Here is a 26,466-nt window from a genome sequence, read left to right as displayed (position 1 = left end):
ACAGGCGAAAGCAAGAGCGAAGAGCTCAAGGGCAAGAGAGAGAGGAGGGGTTTGATGTTAGTCGGGCGTTGAGGTTGGTCCCCCCGTTCGAGGAGACGGATGTTGATAGTTATTGCTTTTTGAGAAGGTGGCAGTGAATCAGAAGTGGCCCAGAGAGCAGTGGGTGGCGTTGTTACAAAGTGTGTTACGAGGGAAAGCACAGCGGGTATATGCTGCGCTGCCCCTAGAAAGGGACGGGAAGTATGATCAAGTAAAGGAGGCCATTCTCCGAGGTTACAAGTTAGTACCTGAGGCGTATAGACAAAGGTTCTGAAATTTAAGGAAAGGGTGGAATCAAACGTATACCGAGCTAGCCCACGAGAAGGGCGTGCTCTTGGATCGCTGGTGCACCGCGGAAAAGGTGGCCGAGAATTATGGGCGTATCAGGGAGTTATTTTTGGTTGAGGAATTTAAAGGTTGTGTTCCGGAAGAGATCCGGGTGTATTTAAATGAGAGGTCGAATCAGTCCATCTCAGAACTTGCTAGGTTCGCAGATGAATATGCCCTAACCCACAAGCCAAAGTTTTCCTCGCCAAAATGTTACCCGAGAGACCGTCGGAACGGCAGGGAAAGCCCGCCGGCTGAGGTGGAGATCCCGCCGGGGGCTAGCAGAAAAAGTGAGGATAACAGACAGGAAACCTGGAGACCCCCTGGTTTAACCTGCTTTAATTGTGGGAAGGTGGGTCATATCGCATCAAAATGCTTTGCTCCGAGAAAGGAGCCAGAGAGGGAGAGAGCAGCGATCCCTATCGGGCGTGCAGTGGTAATCAGGAAATCGACAAGAGGGCCCCAGGTAGATGGAATACAGGAGGGGCGGGAGACATTTAGTTCCGAAGGAACCGTGTCTTTGAAGGAAGGGGACCCCCCCATCCCCGTACGAATTTGGAGAGACACGGGGGCGGAGCTATCATTAATTAGCCGTAACGTATTACCCTTCGAACCTCCGACAGGCGAGGTAGCCCTGAGAGGACTAGGGAACTGGATCGAAGTAGTGCCTTTGCATAGGGTCCTTCTCGATTGCGAGTTGGTGTTGGGACCTGTGGAACTAGGAGTCCTGCCGGAGTTGCCGGGGGAAGGCGTGGACTTCCTTTTGGGTAATGACCTCACGGGTGGGAAGATGGGAACCGCCCTGATAGTTGAGTCCCCGAGCTATCCCGCATGCGCGGACATTCGCAGCCTGTCGAGAGCGGCGGCGGGGACAGCGCGCAGTTTGAAATTGGCCCAGACGTTTTTACCGACCCTATACCACGAGGGTTCCGAGGGTGGTAAAACAGAAGGTAGTAAAGTGAAAGGGGGTAAGGGCGAGGAGATAGCCCTCCCCTTAGTGAAGAGAAAGGTCCTGAGGTAGGAAATAAAGATGAGAAACGGATAAAGCTGTTAAAAGGTCCAGAGTTGGACATGGTTGATCTGTCTGGTTTGGCAGAATTGTTTGGAGAAGTTGAGAGTTCTAAAGGTGTTCCCGATGGTCCCGAGAGTGAAATGAGGGCAGTCTTAGAGAGGAAGGGTATCCTTGCTGTGGAGAAGTCAGCTGAAATGGCCAAGGAGGTTGTTTCAGCTCGCAGGGTTGCGCCTTCCCCAACGGGGGGCTGCCTAGAGAGTAACTGGAAGGATCGGGGGACGTTAGAATTTGAAAAAGGTACGGGTGTTGAAAGCCTGGAAGAGGCCAATGTCCCATTTGAGTGTGTCCAAGATGGGGATGCACATGGTGCTGAACCTAGTCACGGAGCTCAGGAAAAAGCTGAGTTACTTGACTCAGCTGGACGAGACGGCCATCCTTTTGGATCAGATAGGCTTGGTTCGGGGAAGAAAGGGTTAACCTTGGGGAGTGCGAGTCCCCAGAGGGTTGTGCTGAGGGGAGTGTTCAGAGTTAATGTGGAGTTTATGAATGGGGAGATAACTGTTGTTGTGGGGGAGAACGGTAAATCTGTAGTTCCCAACTCGAAGGGAAAAAGGTTAAAGTCTAAAATGATGCCTACGCACCGATTACGGGTTGATTGGGAATGTAAAGGTACCTCACACGCTATTGTTATTCAAGAAAGCGCTGCGAGGAAGCCGAAATTTAAATGCGGCCAGGGGGAAAGGTTCGCCCTGAAACACATCAGCCTGTATGGTCTTGGCAGAAGGGCTAACTACCTGGGTGGACGCGGAGTTAAGAGAATAACCCTTGTGGGAAGGAAAGGTGGGAGAGTACCTTGCCAAATTACTCGCAGTCCCCACGGGGGGACTCACCGGGAAAAGGCGATGGGTAATAGAAATGCCCTTTGTAAATCACAACGCCGGTTGTACGGGTTCGCGCCAAAGCCTGTGAATAATAAAGACCACCCCTTGGGAGACCTGCCGGTGAAATACCACGACCGAAACGATTAGTATTTGTATAAACTTTTGTAGATGCACCTAAGCTAAGATCACACCTCCTTAGTTATGTTGCTGAAGAAAGCAAATAAATAAGGTGGTTATTGAGCTGAAGTTTGATGCTACCAGACTTTAGTATGGCACGTGAGGTTAAGGTATTAAAGAAAGGGGCACTGTACTTGTTACCTGTTTAGATATTGACTTGAATGTATAATGGTAGTACTCTGTGAAGAGAAAAGCTTGTGTAGTATTTAGATTCAAAAAAAAAAGAAAGTCCTGTACCAACCTGTTTTTAACCGCTGGTAAAAAACCTGCTATGGGGGGAGGTGTTATGACCTTGGCCCCCTCCTTTGTGAGAATCGCAAGAGCCCTAGTCAAAGGGGGGGTCAACTGACCCAAGAGGGGGAGAGACGTGCTGAATAGACACAGGAAATGGGAAAGAGAGAGAGAGACGTGCGGAAGACCACGTTCTCCCGAGAAGCAGAATAAAGGCGACATTGACTATTGTCTCATGGAGACCACGTGAAAAGCCCTCGGGCAAAGTGGGCTGGTTGAGAGAGAGATCGCATCACCTGCAACCTGATTGACACCTGCGATCCCGTGAAGAAGTATAAAGGAGGGTCTGAGGGGGGGACAACCCTCAGACGCACCAAGGAGACACCAAGGAAGCACGATACCGATTCCCGTGGGAGCGGGAAGCCATTTTGAAGGAAGCCACGTGCGTTAGATTCCGAATTTTGAATCTGTGGCTGGAACCAACGGAAGACCGCTTTTAACTAACAACGGGGAAGCCTGCTCCCCTGATTCCAAGGATTTGCTCTGTAAAGACAACGGGCAAGTGTTTATCCTTTCTCAACCATCTCTCTCTCTCCACAACGTGAAACCCCAGCGGTTCCCAAAAGGGAAAAGCCTGCAGACTTCTGAGTGACTCTTTATATTTCAATTGGACTCAGTATTATCCCCTAGACAATGATAGAGCTTATTTCTGGTTGATTATTACTATACCTGTGTTTTAGATTGAGTTGTGACGACGTATATGATCTGAATGTTTTGTATTAACCATACGTTTGTGCCCCTTTATAAATAAAAATGTTTGAAAATAGTAGCATCAGGCTTCGGTACATCCATCTATCTTTGCTGAAAAACCACCCGGTTACTGAGGAACGTAACAATAGGCACTGTATAAATGGTATGAAGAAGAAATTTGGAACATAAATTGGGAACAGATGTTCTTGAAAGTGCAGAGCAGAAATGTGGGAGGTTTAGTGAGTGATTGCTAGGGGTTCTGGATAGGTTGGTCCCATTGAGACAGGGAAATGATGGTAGAGTGAAGGAAACATGGTTAATAAAGGAGGTGGAACATTTAATCAAGAGGAAGAAGCAACCACACTTCAGGTTTAGAAAGCAAAAAAGAAACGGGGTTTTTAAGAGCCAGAAAAGGGTTAGACCACACTTGGAGTATTGTATCCAGTGCTGGTGGCCTCGTTATAGGAAAGATATGAAAGTGCAAAGCATGCTGCCTGGATTAGAGAACATGTCTGTTGAGAAAATGTTGAGTGATCTAGGACTTTTCTCTTTGGACTGATGGAGGATGAGAGGTGACTTGATAGAAGTGTGCAAGACATACGTAGAGTGAACAGTCCTTTTTCCCCATGTCAATAATGGCCAATACATGTCTTTTTTAAGAAACAGGAGGAAAGTTAAGGGGACATGTCAGAGTTTTTTTTAATACAGAGAATGGTAGGTGCCTTGAATGCATTGTGAGTGATGCTATTTGACGCTGATTCAAGAGGGACATTTAATACTCTTAGGCATATGGTTAAGAAAATTGAAGGGATGGAAGGTTTAGATTGATTTTGGAGAAGGTTTATGTATATGGGCACAACATTATGGGCCAAAGGCCTGTACTGTATAATGTGTTCTACATTGACCACTTCACTCTTGGCCTTTTCTATGCCATGGTGAGGCCCACTGCAGACTGGAGGAATTACATTTCATATTCTGCCTGAATAGTTCACAACTCAGTGGCATGAGCATGATGTTTCAGTTTTGGATTAGCCTCCCCTTCTCATGATCATCCTTTCACTTTTGTCCCCTTCCCTGTCCTGATTCCATCTGCGTACTGTACACACAATTTCGTCAACCATTTCCCTGCACCCTTACCATCTTACTCTGATTCTATTCATCGCTTCTCCAATGGTTCCCATTCTCACTTCCTTTACTTATCAGTGCCCAACACAGGTTGTATTCCTGCTTAACTCTAACCAGCAACCATCTCTAATCTTCACTTTCCACTCCCCCCATCTTGCTCCATCTGCTTCCCCATATTTTTTTTCTCAGTCTTTGTCTGCCTCCATCTGTCATTCACATACCACTGTTTCCCAGCTCTACTCCTGAGGTGTCCCTGTTTGGCAAGACCTGCCTGTCATGTTACTTCTTGCCTTCCGCTCTTTATACTGGCTCTCTCGTCCCTCTTTGTCTGGATATGGGTTTTGACCCAAAATGTCAGCAGTCCCTTTCCTTTATGCGTTGTTCAACCCATTGAGTTCTTCCCGTAGATTTATAGCAGGAAACATTGACAGCGTTGGACACTTCAGAAAGCATGGATGGAACGAATGCTGATCTTCCAAAATAAAACATTTCTCTGAGGTTAATTACAGTCAGAATTACTTTGGATTGTCACCCTCGTACTTCTTCCACTAAAATATTGCATGCTTTGCTAAAATATTGATTATTATGGACTTCAGAAACGATATGACGAGGGAACACACACCAGTCCTCAAATTTCTACAAATATACCGTGGAGAGCATTCTAATTGGCTGTATCACAGTTTGGTATGTGGGGTGGGGGTAATGCACAGGATCGAAATTAACTGTAGAAAATTCTAAAATTGGTTAGCTCCATCATGGGCATTTGCCTCCATAGTAACCAGGTCATCTTCAAGGAGTGACATCTCAAAAAGGTGACGTCCATCATTAAGGACCCCCATCGCCCAGGACGTGCTCTCTTATTGCTACATCAGGAAGGAGCTACAGAAAGTGGTAGGCACACACTCAACAATTCAGGAACAGCCTCTTCCCCTCTGTTATCCAATTTCTGAATAGACATTGAACCCATGAACACTACCTCATTACTTTTTATATTTACTATAATTTGGTTTGTTTTCTCTGTTATCATTTATTGCAATGTACTGCTGCTGCAGTTAACAAATTTCATGACATGCTGGTGATATCAAACCTGGCGCTGATTCTTTGACATTCAACCAAGAGACAGACAACTTACAAACCCCATTGCAGAAAAGTTGGGATATTTTCCAAAATGCAATAAAAACAAAAATCTGTGATAGTGTAGCGATGTACTACATACAGAGCTAGAGACGACACGCAGTCGGTAAGTCGTTTCGAGACTAGTTTATTCAAACTTCGCAGCGCTGGCATTTAATCCCTAGCGCCCGCCCTCTCTGGGCGGAAATGACGTCAGAGGTGCATTACCAAAGTCTCCCCCCGCGCACTGGCTATTTGTGAGCCGGTTCGCCTGCGCAGAAAGTGGGTTGCCACAATATGTTAATTCACGTGAACCTTTATTTAACTGACAAAAGTACAAAGAAAAGATTTTCAATAGTTTTACTGACCAACTTAATTGTATTTTGTAAATATACACAAATTTAGAATTTGATGGCTGCAACACACTCAACAAAAGTTGGGACAGAGGCATGTTTACCATTGTGTTACATCACCTTTCCTTTTAATAACACTTTTTAATTGTTTTGGAATTGAGGATACTAATTGTAGTAGATTTGCAATTGGAAATTTTGTCCATTCTTGCTTGATATAAGACTTCAGCTGCTCAGCAGTCCGTGGTCTCCATTGTCTGATTCTCCTCTTCATGATGCGCCATACATTTTCAATAGGAGATAGATCTGGACTGGCAGCAGGCCAGTCAAGCACACGCACTGTGTGTCTACAAAAGCACACTGTTGTTGCCCGTGCAGAACGTGGTCTGGCATTGTCCTGCTGAAATAAGCATGGACGTCCCAGGAAGAGTCGTCGCCTTGATGGCAACATACGTCTCTCTAAAATCCTAATATACACCTCAGAGTCAATGGTACCTTCACATACATGCAACTCACTCATGCCGTGGGCACTGATGCACCCCCATACCATCACAGATGCTGGCTTTTGCACCTTGCGCTGATAACAATCAGGATGGTCGTTTTCAACTTTGGCACGGAGAACTCGCCGCCCGTTTTTTCCACAATCTAGCTGAAATGTGGACTCATCTGACCATAGCACACGGTTCCACAGTCTTTCGGTCCATCTGAGATGAGCTCGGGCCCAGAGAACTCGCCGGCGTTTCTGCATAGAGTTGATGTATGGCTTCCTCCTTGCGTAATACAGTTTCAAGTTGCATTTCTGGATGCAGCGATGGACTGTGTTAAGTGACAATGGTTTTCCGAAGTACCCCCGAGCCCAGGTGGCTATAATTTTCACAGTAGCATGATGGTTTCTTAGGCAGTGCCACCTGAGGGCTCGAAGATCACGCGCATTCAACAGTGGTTTCCGACCTTGCCCTTCACGCACTGAGATGTCTGAATTCTCTGAATCTTTTCACAATATTATGTACTGTAGATGTTGAAAGACCTAAATTCTCTGCAATCTTGTGTTGGGAAATGTTCCTTTTGAATTGACTAACAATTCTCTCACGAATTTTGGCACAAAGGGGTGAGCCATGACCCATCCTTGCTTGCAAAGACTGAGCCTTTGATGGACGCTACTTTTATACCCAGTCATGATACCTCACCTGCTACCAATTAGCCTGCTTAATGTGGAGTCTTCCAAACTGGTGTTACTTGAATATAATGTGCACTTTTCAATCTTATTTTAACTCTGTCCCAACTTTTGTTGAGTGTGTTGCAGCCATCAAATTCTAAATTTGTGTATATTTACAAAATACAATTAAGTTGGTCAGTAAAACTATTGAAAATCTTTTCTTTGTACTTTTGTCAGTTAAATAAAGGTTCACGTGAATTAACATATCACAGATTTTTGTTTTTATTGCATTTTGGAAAATATCCCAACTTTTCTGGAAATGGGGTTTGTATTTATTTCATCAGAGGAATAGTTAATTCTTTAACTTAAAGCAGTATATCCCACAGTTATCTGCAGATCTGCTCTTGTGTTGTCAAATTAATTAAATGTTCATTTTGTTTTATTATTATTGTTGTATTTTACATTAATGAAGTAGGTTACAAATACTGCCATAAACAGGAAATTTTGTGGACGTGAGAAGGACACCCACATGGTTTGTTGCCTCCCAGGTGCCAGGGTCTGGGATGTCTCTGACCAGGTGCATGATATCCTGGTATGAGAGGGAAAGCAACCAGAAGTTGTGATACATGTTGGTACCAACGACATAGGCAGGAAGGGGGATGAGGTCCTGAAGTGCGAGTTTCAGAAACTAGGCAGAAGGCTGAAGAACAGGACCTCAAGGCTGGCATTCTCAGGATTGGTGCCAGTGCTACGTGATAATGATGGTAAGAACTGGAGGAGATGGCATTTGAATGTGTGGCTAAGGAGTTGGTGCAGGGGGCAGGGTTTTAGATTTTTGGATCATTGGGATCTCTTCTGGGGAAGGTGGGACCTGTACAGATTGGATGGGTTGCACCTGAACTCGACGGAGAGCAATATCCTTGCAGGTAGGTTTGCTAGCATGGTTCGGGAGGGTTTAAACTAATTTGCAAGGGGGATGGGACCCAGAGCGATAGAGCAGTGGAAGAAGTGCATTGAGTAAAGCCAGATCTAACACATAGAGAGGCTTTGAGGAAAGAGAAGCAGAATAAAGGGTGTAAAGGTAGTAAGGTAGAAGGGCTAAAGTGTGTGTACTTCAGTGCAAGAAGCATCAGGAACAAAGGTAATAAACTGAGAGCTTGGATACATACATGGATTTATGATGTAGTGGCCGTTACTGAGACTTGGCTGGCACCAGGGCAGGAATGAATTCTCAATATTCCTGGATTTCAGTGCTTTAAAAGGGATAAATATTCAGATTCAGTTTATTGTCATTTAGAAACAACAAATGCAATCCAGTTAAAAAATGAGACAACGTTCCTCCAGAATGATATCACAAAAGCATATGACAAAACAGACTACACTAGAAAATCGACATAACGTTTGGCAATCCCCAATCCAGAGTCTGGAGAGGGCTGCGTATTAATATCGCGCTGCCGTCTTAGCGCGTTCCCCGGAAAGGAGCTCCAAATCCACCAGACAAACAAGACGAAAAACTAAAGCTACAAGACCTGCACAAAACCACATAGTTACAACAGTGCAAACAATAGCATAATTGATAAACAGACTATGGGCAGAGTAAAAATAGTCCAAAGATGTTAAAGGACTATAAGTTCAAAAGAAATCACCACACAGTTTCCACAAGTCCCCAGGGTCCCGACAGACTCGCCATCCCACGCCGGCTGCAGAAGGGAATACCCCCGCTATGGACTTCCAAGGCGCAGCCTGACTCAGCCTCGCAGACGCAGCACACAACGAAAGCTCCGTCGATCCCAGCCTCGCAGACACAGCACACACCGAAACCTGACTGCAGCGGACTCCATGTCTGTCGAACCTCCGAGTCGATGACCATCCCCTCCGGCACAGCTTCTCCGAGCACCATCCTCTGTCGAGCGTATTAAGACGGCCCTGCCAACAGCCATCGGCAACGCGACCCCGAGGACTGGGGGCCTGTTCTTCCCAGCAGAGTCCCGGACCTCACAGCAGCAGCAGCAACGAAGAAGGTCTTCCTGGAGATTTCCCGATGTTCCTCCGTTCTCCCACGTCTGTTTTCAATCAATTATGATTGTGCATGGCACCCCGCTTCACAAATAACAGATAATCAGCTCCGGAGTGGCCGCTGCAAGCTGTGTCGCACCGCCATCTTGGAAAACGGGGAGCAGGGGTGGCATTACTGGTCAGGGATACTATTACAGCTACAGAAATGGTGGGTACTGTAGCAGGATCCTCTTTTGAGTCAGTATGGGTAGAAGTCAGGAATAGGAAGGGAGCAGTTACTCTATTGGGAGTATTCCATAGGCCCCCTGGTAGCAGCAGAGATACCGAGGAGTAGATTGGGAGGCAGATTTTGGAAAGGTGCAAAAATAACAGGGTTGTTATCTTGGATGACTTTAACTTCCCTAATATTGATTGTCACCTGATTAGTTGCATGGGTTTAGACAGGCCAGAGTTTGTCCCGTGACATAGTCCGGGTAATTATAGACCAGTGAGCCTTACGTCTGTGGTGGCAAAGCTGTTGGAAAAGATTCTTAGAGATAGGATCTATGGGCATTGAGAGAATTATGGTCTGATCAGGGACAGTCAGCATGGCTTTGTGAAGGGCAGATCGTGTCTAACAAGCTGATAGAGTTCTTTGAGGAGGTGTCCAGGCATATAGGTGAGGGTAGTGCAGTGGATGTGATCTACATGGATTTTAGTAAGGTATTTGACAAGGTTCCACACGGTGAGCTTATTCGGAATGTCAGAAGGCATGGGATCCAGGGAAGTTTGGCCAGGTGGGTTCAGAACTGGCTTGCCTGCAGAAAGCAGAGGGTCGTGGTGGAGGGAGTACATTCGGATCGGAGGGTTGTGACTGGTGGTGTCCCACAAAGATCGGTTCTGGGACCTCTACTTTTTGTGATTTTTATTAACGACTTGGATGTGGGAGTAGAAGGGTGGGTTGGCAAGTTTGCAGATGACACAAAGGTTGGTGGTGTTGTTGATAGTGTAGAGGATTGTCGAAGGTTACAAGGAGACATTGATAGGTTGCAGAAGTGGGCTGAGAAGTGGCAGATGGAGTTCAACCCGGAGAAGTTTGAGGTGGTACGCTTTGGAGGGACAAACTCCAGAGTACAAAATAAATGGCAGGATACCTGGTTGTGTGGAGGAGCAGAGGGATCTGGGGATACATGTCCACAGATCCCTGAAAGTTGCCTCACAGGTAGATAGGGTAGTTAAGAAAGCTTATGGAGTGTTAGCTTTCATAAATCGAGGGATAGAGTTTAAGAGTTGCGAGGTAATGATGCAGATCTATAAAACTCTGGTTTGGCCACGCTTGGAGTACTGTTTCCAGTTCTGGTGGCCTCACTATAGGAAGGATGTGGAAGCATTGGAAAGGGTACAGAGGAGATTTACCAGGATGCTGCCTGGTTTAGAGAGTATGGGTTATGATCGTAGATTAAGGGAGCTAGGGCTTTACTCTTTGGAGAGAAGGAGGATGAGAGGAGACATGATAGAGGTGTACAAGATATTAAGAGGAATAGATAGTGGACAGCCAGCACCTCTTCCCCAGGGCACCTCTGCTGAATACAAGAGGGCATAGCTTTAAGGTAAGGGGTGGGAAGTTCAAGGGGGATATTAGAGGAAGGTTTTTTACTCAGAGAGTGTTAGGTGCGTGGAGTGCACTGCCTGAGTTAGTGGTGGAGCCAGATATACTAGTGAAATTAAAAAGACTACTGGACAGGTATATGGAGGAATTTAAGGTGGGGGGGGGGGGGGTTATATGTGAGGTAGGGTTTAAGGGTTGGCACAACGTTGTGGGCCGAAGGACCTGTACTGTGCTGTACTATTCTATGTTCTAATTGCCAGGTGAACTTGTTGAGAAACACAAGACATTCTGCAAAAACTGGATATTTTGAGCAACACACACAAAATGCTGGAAAAATGCAGCAAGTCAGGGAGCATCAGTGGAGGGAAATAAGCAGTGAATGTTTTGGGCCAAAACTCTTCATCAAGACACAAGATGAAGTGTCTTGGCTCAAAATGTTGATTCTTTCTTCCACTCCATCGATGCTGCCTGACTTGAAGTTTTGTCAGCAGCTTCTGTGTGTAGGGTTATTCAGAGCTGTGTATTCCATGAAGTACTAAATTTGATCACTTGGGGACAAAACAAAGCTAAAAAGTACTTATTCCAGTCCTGAAGAAGGGTTTTGGACTGAAACGTTGCCTGTACATTTTCATGGATGCTGCCTGACTTGATTTCCTTCAACATGTTGTATGTGTTTGGATTTCCAGCATCTGCAGAATCTCTTTGTGTTTCGCTATTTATTCTGTTTCTTTTGTTCTGCCACTCTCCAAACAAATAAAACAGTTAGAAGTAATACAATTATAAACAAGAGAAAATCTGCAGATGTTGGAAATCCAAGCAAGGCACACAAAATGCTGGAGGAACTCAGCAGGCCAGGCAGCATCTGTGGAAAAGAGTACATTTGATATTTTGGGCTGAGACCCTTCAGCAGGACTGGAGAAAGAAAGACGAGTCGATTTAAAATGTGGGGGGAGGGTTGGTAGAAACATAAGGTGATGGTGAAACTGGGACGGAGAGGGGTGAAGTAAAGAGCTGGGAAGTTAATTGGTGAAAGATAAAGGGCTGGAGGAGGGGGAATCCTGTAGGAGAGGACAGAGGGCCATGGAAGAAAGAAAAGGAGGAGGAACTGCAGAGAGAAACGGTGGACAGGCAAGGAGATAAGGTGAGAGAGGGAAAAGGGGGTGGGGAATGGTGAAGCGGGGACAGGGCCATTACAGCAAGTTTGAGAAATTGATGTTCATGCCATCAGGACGGAGGCTACCCAGACGGATTGGAGTTGTTCCTCCAACCTGAGTGTGGCTTCATCATGACAGTAGAGGAGGCCACACGAGTATATGACCCTAGCAGACTCACAGGTGAAATGTCGCCTCACCTGGAAGGCCTGTTTGGGGCCCTGAATGGTAGTGAAGTAGGTGGTGTAGGCAGATGTACCAGCTGTAAAACTTGCAAGGATAAGTGCCAGGAGGGAGATCAGTGGGGAGTGATGTTTGAACAAGGGAGTGTCCCCACCAGCCTCTGTGTCCAGCACATAATTCTCCACAACTTTCAACTTCTTCAATGGGATCTCGCCACCAAGCACATCTTTCCCTCCCCCCACCCCCCACTTTCTGCTTTCCACAGGGATTGCTCCCTAACGACTCCCTTGTTCGTTTGTCTTTCCTCACTGATCTCCCTCCTTGCACTCGCTCTTGCAAACAGAACAAGTGCTACACCTACCCCTAAATCTCCTCCCTTACTACCATTCAGGGCCCCAAACAGTCCTGCCAGTTGAGGTGACACTTCAGCTGTGAGTCTGTCAGAATCATATACTATGTCCAGTGCTCCTGATGTGGCCTCCACTGTTTCGGTGAGATCCAATGAAGATTGGCAGACCATTTTGCCGAGCACCTATGCTCTGTCTGCCAGAAAAAATGAGATCTCCCAGTGGCCACCCATTTTAATTCCACTTTCCATTCCCATTCCTTTTACGTCTATCCATGACCTGTATTGTCACAATGAGGCCACACTCAGGTTAGAGGAATAACACCTTGTATTCTGTCTGGGTAGCCTCCAACCTGATGGTATGAACACTGATTTCATGAACTTCTGGTAATGAACCCCACTCCCCTCTCATTCACTATTTCCCATTCCCCCTTTCCCCCTCTCACCTTATCTTCTTGTCTGTCTACTCCCTCCCTCTGGGTTTCCTTTCTTCCATGGCCTTCAGTCCTTTCCTATTAGATTTCGTCTTTTCCAGCCCTGTATCTCTTTCACTAATCAACCTCCAGCTCTTTACTTCACCCCTCCCTCACCTCCCAGTTTCACCTCTCATTTTGTTTTTCCCTCCCCTCCCCCCACCTTTGAACTCTACTTGTCATCTTATTTTCTCCAGTCCTGCTGAAGAGTCTTGGCCGGAAATATTTACTGTACTTTTTTCCATAGATGCTGCCTGGCCTGCTGAGTTCCTCCAGCATTTTGTGTGTGTTGATCACTTTAGATTTGTAGGTTGTGAGGACACTCAGTCCTCGTTTATTGTCATTTAGTAATGCATGCATTAAGAAATGATACAATGTTCCTCCAGTGTGATATCACAAAAATACAAGACAGACCAAGACTAACTTACAAAAACTACATAATTATAACATATAGTTACAACAGTGCAAAGCAATGCCATAATTTGATAAGGGCAGACCATGGCACGGTAAAAGAAAGTCTCAAAGTCCTCGATAGCACATCATCTCACGTAGATGGTAGAAGGAAGAAAAACTCTTCCTGCCATGAACCTCCAGTGCCGCAAAGCTTCCCAATGCAGCCTCTGGAAGCATCTGACCACAGCCAACTCTGGGTCCGTCCGAAAAACTTTGAGCCGCCGACCAGCCCTCCAACACCGAGCACCTCACTGCCGAGCACTTCGATCTTGGCCTCGGCCGCCAAGCAACAGGCAAAGCTGAGGATTCGGGGCCTCCTCTCTGGAGATTTCTCAATTGCACAGTAGCAGCGGCAGCGAAACAGGCATGTCAGAAATTTCACCAGATGTTCCTCCGTGCTTCTCACGTCTGTCCCCCATCAAATCAGGATTGTGCAGATATTCATTCCTGGAGTGGCCACGCGCGCTGCCACCATTTTCTCATCATTTTCTCATTCTCTTAGAGATAGCAGGATATCTCTATTATGCTTAAGTGTGTTCTTAAGGGATTTTGATTTGCTTTGGACTCTTGGCAGATGTCTTGTGTGAGTAAAGGAAATCTGTGTTGCTGTCAGAATAACTTGTTTACTTAAGTGCTATATCCAAGAAAATATTTTGTTGAAATAGTTGTTTCTTAAAACATTTCCTTTGTGGTTGGTCTGTTGAAGTTCCTGATTGTGCCATGGATAAATAGTACGATACGTCATTTAGATCAGAGATATAAAGGCTTGCAGAATGACCACTATTATCAATATCTATGTATTTGGAAAATCACTGTGTTTTGATGCTTTGATCAGAAGATCAGTCTCAATCTCAGGAACTGCCCTTGTTCTGCTGTTGAAGCTACCAATGCCGAGATCATGGATGATTAATTTAGAAGCTTGAATCTGTACATCCTTTAGTTGTACTTCATGTGGAGTATCAATACTGAGACATAGTTTTGCTTGGATTCCATTGACAGGTAGGATGGAGGTAGGGTGGGGGGAATAATCACTGACATTTTTGAAATCAGTTAGCTTTCAGTGGTGTTTTCAGATTGCAAGTTGAGAAGCATAGACAAGTTTGTAAAAATTTCATGTTTTCAATATTTTTGTTTTTCATTAACCTTATTTTTGAAACAGTTGCATTTTATTTACTGACTTATTTACTGAACGTCTGTTAATTTATGTTGAAGGTCAAACAAATTGGAAAAAACAAAATAGCCAATGATGCTTTATTTTGAGGGTCTGATTGAGAACCATTTACTGTCCTTGCTGTTCAAGGATCTGAAAGTGAGCACTCACTACAACAGACCTGGAGAGAAGGACTGCTTTGCTTCCCCTTTCACTTAAGCTGGGAGAAGTAGTTATCTACCCTAGAAATTATACCAGCCTTGTATGGACTCCCAGAACCTCGACAGGCAGTTGAAGTCCTGATGAACGGTCTTGGCCCAAAATGTTGACTGTTTATTCCTCTGCATATTCCTCCTGCATTTCATGTGTTTTGAGTTAAATGCATGCAGCTTTTTGTTTGCTATCTGACAATTGCAAGACTCCTGACACAAACATGCTGATGCCAATACAGACACATGTACTTCCCCTTGAGTTGCCAATGCTATTTTTGACTCCATTGTCTTTTTCCCCATTTTCCAGAATTGGCATTGGTGAAAACAAATACAGAGAGAGTGTGAATGTGCTGGCTTGTGAAATGGTGAGCAGGCAGCTGTTGGCCCTGAGTAATGGCCTAATATTATGAATCTATAATTTACACAAAACTACAAATTAGGGTGGACTTCATTTTATAGAACAAAGTTGATTTAAAAGTTTAACACCAGAAAAAGCACCTTCCTTTCCTCCCTTTCCCATTGCTCCATCTGCTGTGAAAGTATGTAAAGGATATTATTGCTCCAGTGACCTGTGTTCAATTCTGCCACTGTCTGTAAGGAGTTGGTATGTACTCCCTGTGACCGTGTAGATCTCCCTGGGTGCTCTGGTTTCCTCCCACATTCCAAAGATATATGGGGTTAGTCAATTAATTGGTCACATGGGTATAATTGGACGGAGTAGGCTTGTTGGACCTGAAGGTCCTGTTACCATGAAGCTGAATTAAGTTTGGAAGTGAGGCTCCCTGAGGTCCAGTTATTGTTCAGACTTCAGACCAGGGTTTGGAGTACTATCAAGAAAGGCTGTCCATAACAGGCAGAGGTGAGTGCAAGAACCATTAGTGTAAAGTTCAGCTTTTTTATTTCAGCCATGACTCTTTCAGGAGCCATACTCCAGCTCATAGTTGATATTTGCTGATTTAGTTTCTAGCTAAGAATTCTGAGAGTTCTCCACGTCCATATATAGCAAGGATTAATGCCTTCAAGAGGGGGGATGTTTTCAATTTATGCAATTAACATGATGCAGGTGTTTAATTCCCAGTTGGAATAGTTTTAAATATAACGTGTTCTATTCTGCAGCAATACTTCAGCAAATCAATGAAAAACAAGTCAAAACTGAATAAGCTTTTCTAATGCTGGGTGTTGCCATGATTACGGTGAAACTGACAACAAATGTATACCTTAGTGTAGATATACGGAAGTTGCTATCAGCTTCTTCGCTGCTGTTATTTCAGCTTAAGTTACTTACAAACTACCGTAGATTCCGGACTACAGAGCGCACCTGATTAAAAGCCGCTGGCTCTAATTTTAGAAAGAAAATCAATTTTGTACTTGTACAGGCCGCACCGGATTTTCGGCCGCAGGTGTCCCACGTTGTAATATGAGATATTTACACAGAAAGATATTACACGTGAGGATTTTTTAACTTTTAATTAAATCCATATGGTAACATAAACAAATACATATTGCAAATGCTTTTTTTCGAACCGTGCCTGTAACGCGGCTACTTTTAAATATACGTTGCGTATACTTTTTTACTGAACAACATTCCAATATCTCCTAACGACTAGTAAAAAATATATATACTGCAGCCTACCAGGAAAAGTTATTGATCGCCTTTAACTTAAAAGCAGCGTTCGCTCAGATCTAATGCCGCTCGCCCCCTCCTTCCCGTTTATCGCAAACCGGCATTTTTCCCACAAGACGCGGTGAAACCGGGTGTGACGTCATAGCATCCTGTGATGTAGTACAGAAAACAAATATAGTTAAAACTCTTCTAACTTTAACTAGAAAATGAATTACTAAGCAAAAATATTATAAACTAAATAACTGCCATAAAGGCAGCACAATGCTTTTCTTCGAGTGTTTTCCATGTTGATGAGGGTGAGTACAAATGACTGATTTACAATAATTTAATTGTGAAAGTGCGCTTGATTTATCGTACAATTTCATTGGACCTCTGTGAACTACTCATCAATTTTATTGGTCTACTGTTACGAGGCAAAATGTTTTTGGCGGCATGAAAAAAAATCATGCATTAGCCGCACCGTAGTAAAGGCCGCAGTGTTCAAAGCTGTTCAAAATGTGGGAAAAAAGTAGCGGCTTATAATCCGACATCTACGGTAATGTCAGCAAGAAAAATGCATTATTAAATTAAGGTCATGAGAGTGTTTAATTTTAATAAAACAAACACATAATTGCTGCATAATGTCTTGTATTCACTCAAATGCATGAGTATTGTAAATTCCATGCTTATATTTTAAAACAGAAAGGATTTAAAGTATTTAGTTAACACCAATCAGCAGGGACTGTAGCAATTTCTGTGCCAGTGTATTTTTAATTCGGACTGTTATTCCATTTTGAACATGAATGGGGTCTCTTGGAGCAGGTGTGACCTGTACAAAAAGGGCGGGGTTGCACTTGAATTCCAGGGGGACCAATATCCTGGTGGGGAGGTTTGCTAAGGCTACTGGGGAGAGTTTAAAATAGAATTCTTGGGGTTTGGGAACCAAACGGAAGAGGCTGGGAAAGAGGAGGTTTGCTCAAAAATGGAGAAAGCTTGTAGACAGTGCGAGAGGGTGGGTAGGCAGGTGATGGAGAAGGGATGCGCTTAGACTGAAGTTTTCAGATGTGTCCACTTTAGTGCAAGGAGTGTTGTGAACAAAGCGGATTAGCTTAGTGCATGAATCAGTACTTGGAGAAATGATGTGGTGGCCATTACTGAGGCTTGGATGGCTCAGGGACGGGGCTGGTTACTTCAACTGCCAGGTTTTAGATGTTTCAGAAAGGACAGGGAGGGAGGCAAGAGAACTGGGGGCGTGGCGCTGTTGATCAGGGATAGTGTCACAGCTGCAGAAAAGATGGATGCCATGGAGGGATTGTCTACGAAATCTCTGTGGGTGGAGGTTAGGAACAAGAAGGGGTCAATAACTTTACTGGGTGTTTTTTATAGGCTGCCCAATAGTAATAGGGATATCGAGGAGCAGACAGGGAAACAGATCCTCGAAAGGTGTAATAATAACAGAGTTGTCGCGATGGGAGATTTTAATTTCCCAAATATCGATCGGCATCTCACTAGAGCGAGGGGTTTAGATTGGGTGGAGTTTGTTAGGTGTGTTCAGGAAGGTTTCTTGAAATAATATGTAGATAAGCCTACAAGAGGAGAGGCTGTACTTGATTTGGTATTGGGGAATGAACCTGGCCAGGTGTCAGATCTCTCAGTGGGAGAGCATTTTGGAGATCATGATCATAATTCTATCTCCTTTACAATAGCGTTGGAGAGAGATAGGAACAGACAAATTAGAAAAGCATTTAATTGGAGTTAGGGGAATTATGAGGCTATCAGGCAGGAATTTGAAAGCTTAAATTGGGAACAGATGTTCTCAGGGATAAGTACGGAAGAAATGTGGCAAATGTTCGGGGGATATTTGTGTAGAGTTCTGTATAGGTACGTTCCAATGAGACAGGGAAGTTATGGTAGGGTACAGGAACCGTGGTGTACAAAGGCTGTAATAAATCTAGTCAAGAAGAAAAGAAAAGCTTACAAAAGGTTCAGAGAGCTAGGTAATGTTAGAGATCTAGGAGATTATAAGGCTACTAGGAAGGAGCTTAAGAAAGAAATTAGGAGAGCCAGAAGGGGCCATGAGAAGGCCTTGGTGGGCAGGATTAAAGAAAACCCCAAGGCATTCTGCAAGTATGTGAAGAGCAAGAGGATAAGACGTGAAAGAATAGGACCTATCAAGTGTGACAGTGGGAAAGTGTGTATGGAACCGGAGGAAATAGCAGAGGTACTTCAGTATTCACTATGGAAAAGGATCTTAGTGATTGTAGTGATGACTTGCAGCGGACTGAAAAGCTTGAGCATGTAGATATTAAGAAGGAGGGTGTGCTGGAGCTTTTGGAAAGCATCAAGTTGGATAAGTCGCTGGGTCTGGACAAAATGTACCCCAGCCTACTGTAGGAGGCGAGGGTGGAGATTGCTGAGCCTCTGGCGATGATCTTTGCATCATCAGTGGGGACGGGAGAGGTTCCAGAGGATTGGAGGGTTGCGGATGTTGTTCCTTTCTTCAAGAAAGGGAGTAGAGATAGCCCAGGAAATTCTGAACCCATGAGTCTTACCTCAGTGGCTAGTAAGTTGATGGAGAAGATACTGAGAGGCAGGATTTATGAACATTTGGAGAGGTATAATATGATTAGGAATAGTCAGCATGGTTTTGTCAAGGACAGGTCGTGCCTTACGAGCCTGATTGAATTTTTTGAGGATGTGACTAAACAGATTGATGAAGGAAGAACAGTGGATATAGTGTATTTGGATTTCAGCAAGGCATTTGATAAGGTACCCCATACAAGACTTATTGAGAAAGTAAGGAGGCATGGGATCCAAGATGATATTGCTTTGTGGATTCAGAACTGGCTTGCCCACAGAAGGCAAAGAGTGGTTGTAGACGGGTCATATTCTGCATGGAGGTCAGTCACCAGTGGAGTGCCTCAGGGATCTGTTCTGGAACCATTACTCTTTGTGAATTTTATAAATGACCTGGATAAGGAAGTAGAGGAATGGGTTTGTAAGTTTGCTGATGACACAAAGGTTGGGGATGTTGTGGATAGTGTGGAGGGCTGTCAGAGGTTATAGCGGGATGTTGATTGGATGCAAAACTGGGCTGAGGAATGGCAGATGGCATTCAACCCAGGTAAGTGTGAAGTGGTTCATTTTGGTAGGTCAAATATGATGGCAAAATATAGTATTAATGGTAAGACTCTTGGCAGTGTGGAGGATCAGAGGGATCTTGGGGTCTGAGTCCATAGGACGCTCAAAGCAGCTGCGCAGGTTGACTCTATGGTTAAGAAGGTGTATGGTTTATTGGCCTTTATCAATCATGGAATTGCATTTAAGAGCAGAGAGGTAATGCTGCAACTGTATAGGACCCTGGTCAGACCCCACTTGGAGTACTGTACTCAGTTCTGGTCGCCTCACTACAGGAAGGATGTGGAAGCCACAGAAAGGGTGCAGAGGAGATTTACAAGGATGTTGCCTGGATTGGGGAGCATGCCTTATGAGAACAGGTTGAGTGAATTTGGCCTTTTCTCCTTGGCGCGAAGGAGGATGAGAGGTGACCTGATAGAGGTATACAAGATGATGAGAGGCATTGATCATGTGGATAGTCAGAGGCTTTTTCCCAGGGCTAAAATGGTTGCCGCAAGAGGACACAGGTTTAAGGTGCTGGGGAATAGGTACAGAGGAGATGTCAGGGGTAAGTTTTTTTACTCAGAGTGGTGAGTGCATGGAATAGGCTGCCGGCAACGATGGTGGAGGCAGATATGATAGGGTCTTTTAAGAAGCTTTTAGATAGGTACATGGAGCTTAGTAAAATCGAGGGCTATTAGGTAAGGCTAGTAATTTCTAAGGTAGGGAGATGTTCGGCACAACTTTGTGGGCTGAAGAGCCTGTATTGTGCTGTAGGTTTTCTATGTTTCTGTGAATGAAGAAGTTTGGTTGAAATACTAATATTGTTTTTGTTTTTTTTTACTATTAAGGGACTTTGTGAGGAGTGAGATAGAGTTCGGCCATGATGGACCCGTGTATGAGGAGCCTTTGTCATTGAACCGCTTCACTACAGCTTTAATAGGTATGTGGGCCTTTAGAAATTCTCCTATCAAGTAACACCTCTGATAAACCTCATATATCTCAGGGTAGTGTTTGGTGACATATATGTACTTGGATTGTAAATTTTCTTTGAATTTTGAACTTTGCATTGCTAGGGTTTAAATTTTTCATGAGTTCCATCTCTCATTCTTGTAACCATTCAGTCCTTAACACTTGCATTGACCTCTATATTCATTGGCCTCTTTATTGGGTACAGGAGTGGAACCCGGTGTCTCCTGCTGCAGTAGCCCATCTGCTGAGTTGTTTGACATGTTATGTGTTTAGAGATGCTCTTCTGCACACCACTGTTGTAGTTTTTTGATTGGTTATTTGATTTGCCCACAGAACTGCTGCTGACTGGATTTTCTTTGTTTTTTGCACCACTCTCTGTAAATTGCAGAGACTGTGTTGCATGTGATAATCCCAGGAGATGAGCATTGTCTGAGATACTCACACCACCCATTCTGGCACCAATAATCATTCCATGGTCAAAGTCACTTAGATCACATTACTTGCCCATTTTGATCTTTGATCTGAGCCACACCAAACCACTTGACCATATCTACATGTTTTTATGCATTGAGTTGTTGTCACATGTATGGATGATTAGATATTTGCGTTAATGAGTAACAGTGTACCTAATAAAGTAGCCACTGAATGTTTATGTTTAGTTGCCAAGCTAGTTCTCTTAAGATGATGGGCAGCTTTCCAGAGACAAAACATCACAGGAGTATTGGAATATGTTACTGAGATGGATCATATGTCATGATTGTATAGAGCCGAATGGCCTATTTTCTGTGCTGTAGTGTTCTATGGTTCAATGTATTGAATGGTGGGGCACATACAAAAGAGATGACTATACTGTTGCTTTTATTTTTCTGTTTATGCAATTCTTTCTTAAAGTTTGACTAAAATTTTAGTCATGTTTGCTTGGGGATCAGTGATATCATTCATACATCTCCATTGACAATCTGGGATGTTTTTACTTGGTAATATATGACATATGAAATCACATTTTTTCATGGTATATGTTCTTTTGTAGTATGTTGTAGTTAAGTGGAGTATAATTATCAAATTATTTCTACATTGACAGCTGTGACAATGCTGACAATAGATGTGAATTTGGAAAACCTTTGAGAAAGTGCGAGCACTATTTAATGCTATACAGTGGCATGCAAAAGTTTGGGCACCCCTGGTCAAAATTTCTGTTACTGTAAATAGCTAAGCATGTGAAAGATGACCTGATTTCCAAAAGGCATAAAGTTAAAGATGACACATTTCTTTAACATTTTAAGCAAGATTACTTTCTTATTTCCATCTTTTACAGTTCAAAATAACAAAAAAGGAAAAGGGCCCGAAGCAAAAGTTTGGGCACGCTGCATGGCACCCCTTTTGGCAGTATTGCAGCTTGTAAACACTTTCTGTAGCCAGCTAGTAGTCTTCCAATTGTTGTTTGGGGGATTTTTGCCCATTCTTTCTTGTAGTTCTGTGAGATTCTTGGGCCGTCTTGCATGCACTGCTCTTTTGAGGTCTATCCACAGATTTTCGATGATATTTAGGTTGGGGAACTGTGAGGGCCATGGCAAAACCTTCACCTTGCGCCTCTTGAGGTAGTCCATTGTGGATTTTGAGGTGTGTTTAGGATCATTATCCTGGTGTACAAGCCATCCTCTTTTCATCATCAGCTTTTTTACAGATGGTATGATGTTTGCTTCCAGAATTTGCTGGTATTTAATTGATTTCATTCTTCCCTCTACCAGTGCAATGTTCCCCGTGCCACTGGCTGCAACACAAGCCCAAAGCATGATCGATCCACCCCTGTGCTTAACAGTTGGAAAGGTGTCCTTTTCATGAAATTCTGCACCCTTTTTTCTCCAAACATCCCTTTGCCCATTGCGGCCAAAAAGTTCTATTTTAACTTCATCAGTCCACAGGACTTGTTTCCAAAAAGCATCAGGCTTGTTTAGATGTTCCTTTACAAACTTCTGATGCTGAATTTTGTAGTGAGGACGCAGGAAAGGTCTTCTGATGATTCTTCCATGAAGGTCATATTTGTGCATGTGTTGCTGCACAGTAGAACTCCATCATCATCACCACTCCAGAGTCTGCTAAATCTTCCTGAGGGTCTTTTGCAGTTAAATGGGGGTTTTGATTTGCCTTTCGAACAATTGTACGAGCAGCTCTCTCGGAAAGTTTTCTTGGTTTTCCAGACCTCAACTTGACCTCCACCGTTCCTGTTAACTGCCGTTTCTTAATTAAATTATGAACTGAGGAAACGGCTACCTGAAAACGCTTTGCTATCTTATAGCCTTCTGCTTTGTGGGCATCGTTTATTTTAATTTTCAGAGTGCTAGGCAGCTGCTTAGAGGAGCCCATGGCTGCTGATTGTTGGGACAGGGTTTGAGGAGTCAGGGTATTTATAAAGCTTTGAAATTTGCATAACCTGCCTTTCCTAACGATGATTGTGAACAAGCCATAGCCCTAACAATCTAATTAAGGTCTGAGAGCTTGGTAAAAGTTATCTGAGAGCTCAAATCTCTTGGAGTGCCCAAACTTTTGCATGGTGCTCATTTCCTTTTTTTCACTCTAAAATTGTACAAAACAAAAATAATACACTAATCTTGCTTAAAATGTGGAAAAGAATGTTTCATCTTTAACTTTATGACTTTTGGAGATCAGTTCATCTTCTACTCACTTAACTATTCACAGTAACAGAAATTTTGACCAGGGGTGCCCAAACTTTTGCTTGCCACTGTATTTATCGGATTTCTTTGCATACGGCATGTTTCTGTTTATAAAATCATCTTTTAAAAAAAGTCTGATATGTATTGCTGCTGTTCCTTTGATGTCTTATCCTTTTACATTGATAACTATTCAAGAACAAATATGTAGGTCAAAGTGAATCGCATAGTTCATCCATGTCTCTTAACGTTGTGTTACATTTTTTAAGGCTTCATTAACGTACTTTGTTCCAAATGGATGCTTCAGTACTTGTGAAATAATTATCTATTCTATAAATAGATTTTCTGTGTGGTATTGATAGTATCTGTTAAATATATTGAGGAATATATTTCAATATTCCTCAATATGACTTTCTCTTGTAAGGCTTCTTCAAGTGGAACAGGTGAAGGACCCATTTATTGCAGTAGGTTTTTAAGATGTCAGATTCAACTCCAAGACAGACTTGAGTTATTTAGAGATAAAATGAAGCAGCATTTTTATTGGCTAAGGATGGGGAGATATCATTACTCTTCGCTGACTTGTATAAGTGTGTGAGAAATTGGTTGGAAAAAAAGCTTCATCTCTATTTGGAAAGGGGAGAGAAAAAGTAATTTCCTCATTCACATTGTAGAATCTATTTTTTTGAGTCAAGCACACTATTGAGTTATCATTTACATCAAACTGCACTGTTTTTGACAAAGTTTTATATATGATTGAAGCCAAATGGAATAACAGTAGCTGCAGTTGTATTTGGGAGTCAAAGAAGGTTATGGTGCTGAGTAGAATTTCAAGCTATCGGAATAGTGAACTTAACTGTTTTAATTTATAAATTTTTTGATTCATGAGTTGAATGCACGCTTCTCATGTTGTAAAGGAAGTTTATTTGATCCACAAAATAGGTTAAAATAGCGGTCGCCAACCAGTCGATCGCGATCAACGGGTCGATCTTTGAGACTTTCCCAGTAGATCCCAAAAAAAAGAAAAATAAATACACAAATACATTATGCCTGATAAACCTTTTGATGCAAATATGTAGTAACTTCTACTTTGAAAAAGGACCACATGACAACTTCATGCCCAAAAGGAACAACTTTATCTAGGACGGTAAAATGATATTCGCGTACAGAGGTTTTCACTAATGCGCACTGAGCAGAAAAGACTGGAAGGAAAACACCGCAACCCTGGAAACAAACTCTTTACAAACAGTTTCAGTAGCAGAAATTTTGCTATATTACCATAATCCTAATTGGTATTAACTTAACTTTATAATACTCACATTCCAACTCTTCTTCCCCTTTAAATTCCAACATTCCCCAAATGTACAAGAAATGGGAAACAAAAACAGTTGTGTCATTAGTTTGTGTACCCCTGAAACTTCTACTACTGTCTCAGTAATGTTGCCAATACCAGGAAAGTTGAGGAGCTGAAATCAGGGTTGAACATCAAGCAAACATGCTGCTCAGAGGATGTGGATCAACAGTGTTAAAGGACTTGTCACTCTGTGAATATTTTTCACCACAGTTCGATGAATCCCTGGATGTAATGCAAACAGCTCAGCTTGTTGTATTTGTCAATGGCTTTCCGGGATTTTACAACAAAGGAGGACTTGCTCACTCTTTTGCACTTAAAGGAGAGAACAAGAGGTGAGGATATCTACAATGAGTTTTTAAAAAATGTCCATGAAAATGACATCCCCATTCATAAACTGGTGCCAATTACTACTGATGGGGCCCCAGCAATACACAGTGTGCGCGTTGGTTTTTATAGCATTGTGCCGTAATGACCCTGATTTTCCCGACTTCCTGGATTATCACTGTGTGATTCATCAGCAGCCCTTGGCTGGGAAGTTTTTATTTTTAGAATCTTTTTATTAATACATTATCTTCTACAACTATAGAATAATACAAAATTTCAACAATTATGTATACAATTAATAGAACTGAAGAAAAAACTAATCATAATATATAAAAATGAAAAAAGTTATATATAGAAAAAAGAAGGAAAAAAAAGAACCCCATCTAACTGAGGGGAAAAAAAAGTGATGACATGAATATTGATTTCTCCTTCTGGTAAATGAATTCAACTCCCCCACCCCCTTCCTGTATTTCTCACTCTGATCTTTTACCTCTTCTCACCTGCCTACTACTCCCCCCTGGGTCCCCTCCTTCTTCCCTTTTTCCTATGGTCCACTCTCCTCTCCGAAGAGCTTCCTCCTCCTCCTTCCCTACATACGTGGCATCACCTATAGTCTTCCAGCTGGCCTCCTTCCCCTCCTCCCACCTTTTTATTCCTTTGCAGCCCTGACTGAAACATTGACTATCTATTAATTTCCATAGATGTTGGCTGACCTGCCGAGTTCCTCTAGCATTTTGTGTGTTTCTATAGATTTCCAGCATCTTCATATTTTCTCATGTTTGTGAAATGCTGGAGGAGTGTTGCAGGTCAGGCAGCATCTATGGAAATTAATAAAAAGTCAATATTTTAGATGAGACCCTTCATCAGGACTGGAAAGGATGGGGGAAAATGCTAGTATAGAAAGGTTGGGGGAGGGGAAGGAGGACACGATGGAAAGTGATGGTTAAAGCTAGGTGGGTAGGAAAGATAAAGGGCTGGAGAGGAAGGAATCTGATAAAGGAGGAGAGTTGATCATAAGAGAAAGGGAAGGAGGAGGGCTACTGAGGGAGATGATAGGGAAATGAGAAAAAGAGGCAAGAGGCTAGACTGGGGAAGAGGAGGGGGAAAAGGAAAGATAAAGAAAAACAAATACTGGAAGGAGAAATCAATGTTCATACCATCAGGTTGGAGATGGAATATGAGATGTTGCTTCTGCACCCTGAGAGTGACCTCATGGCAAAAGAGGAAGTTGGAAGATTGTTCATTTGGATTAGAGGACTAGAAGAAACACTGGAGAAACCTAGGTTGATATTTTGTAAAGGGAGTAATTCATTCCACTGAAAATGGATTTTACGATTTGACATTGAGATGGGGAAGCAAAATACTGGGTTCATTGAAGCATGTTCTGATGGTGGAACAGTAGGTAAAGGTGCACCTTGTCAAACAAGGATCATGTAATCTTATAAGGTCAATTGCACCTTGGATAAAGACATAGCAGCAGAATTAAGCTCTTTGGTCCATTGTGTCTGCTGCAGCATTCCATCATGACTGATTTATCATCCTCTCAGTCCATTTGTTTTTGCCGCCTTATAACCTTTGATGTATTTACTGATCAAGAACTTATCTCTTTTTAAAATTACCCATATGACTTGGCCTCCAGTCATCTGTGGCGATGAATTCTACAGATTCACCACCCTCTGGCTAAAGGAATTTCTCCT

General features: G+C 43.2%; 1 protein-coding gene across 1 annotated transcript in view; it reads left to right on the top strand.

The window, feature by feature from the left end:
• rnf145a (ring finger protein 145a) overlaps positions 1–26,466 on the top strand; it is a 152,013-nt gene that overhangs the window by 44,562 nt on the left and 80,985 nt on the right. Inside the window, exon 3 of the mRNA XM_073067889.1 lies at positions 20,305–20,396. Within this exon, the coding sequence (XP_072923990.1) occupies positions 20,305–20,396 (92 nt within the window). The remainder of the gene's footprint in view (positions 1–20,304; positions 20,397–26,466) is intronic.

The sequence above is a fragment of the Hemitrygon akajei genome, chromosome 15, assembly GCF_048418815.1.
Source record: "Hemitrygon akajei chromosome 15, sHemAka1.3, whole genome shotgun sequence".
NCBI lineage: Eukaryota > Metazoa > Chordata > Chondrichthyes > Myliobatiformes > Dasyatidae > Hemitrygon > Hemitrygon akajei.
The sequence above is the reverse complement of the archived record's forward strand: the minus strand, read 5'-3'. Positions and strand labels throughout refer to the sequence as shown.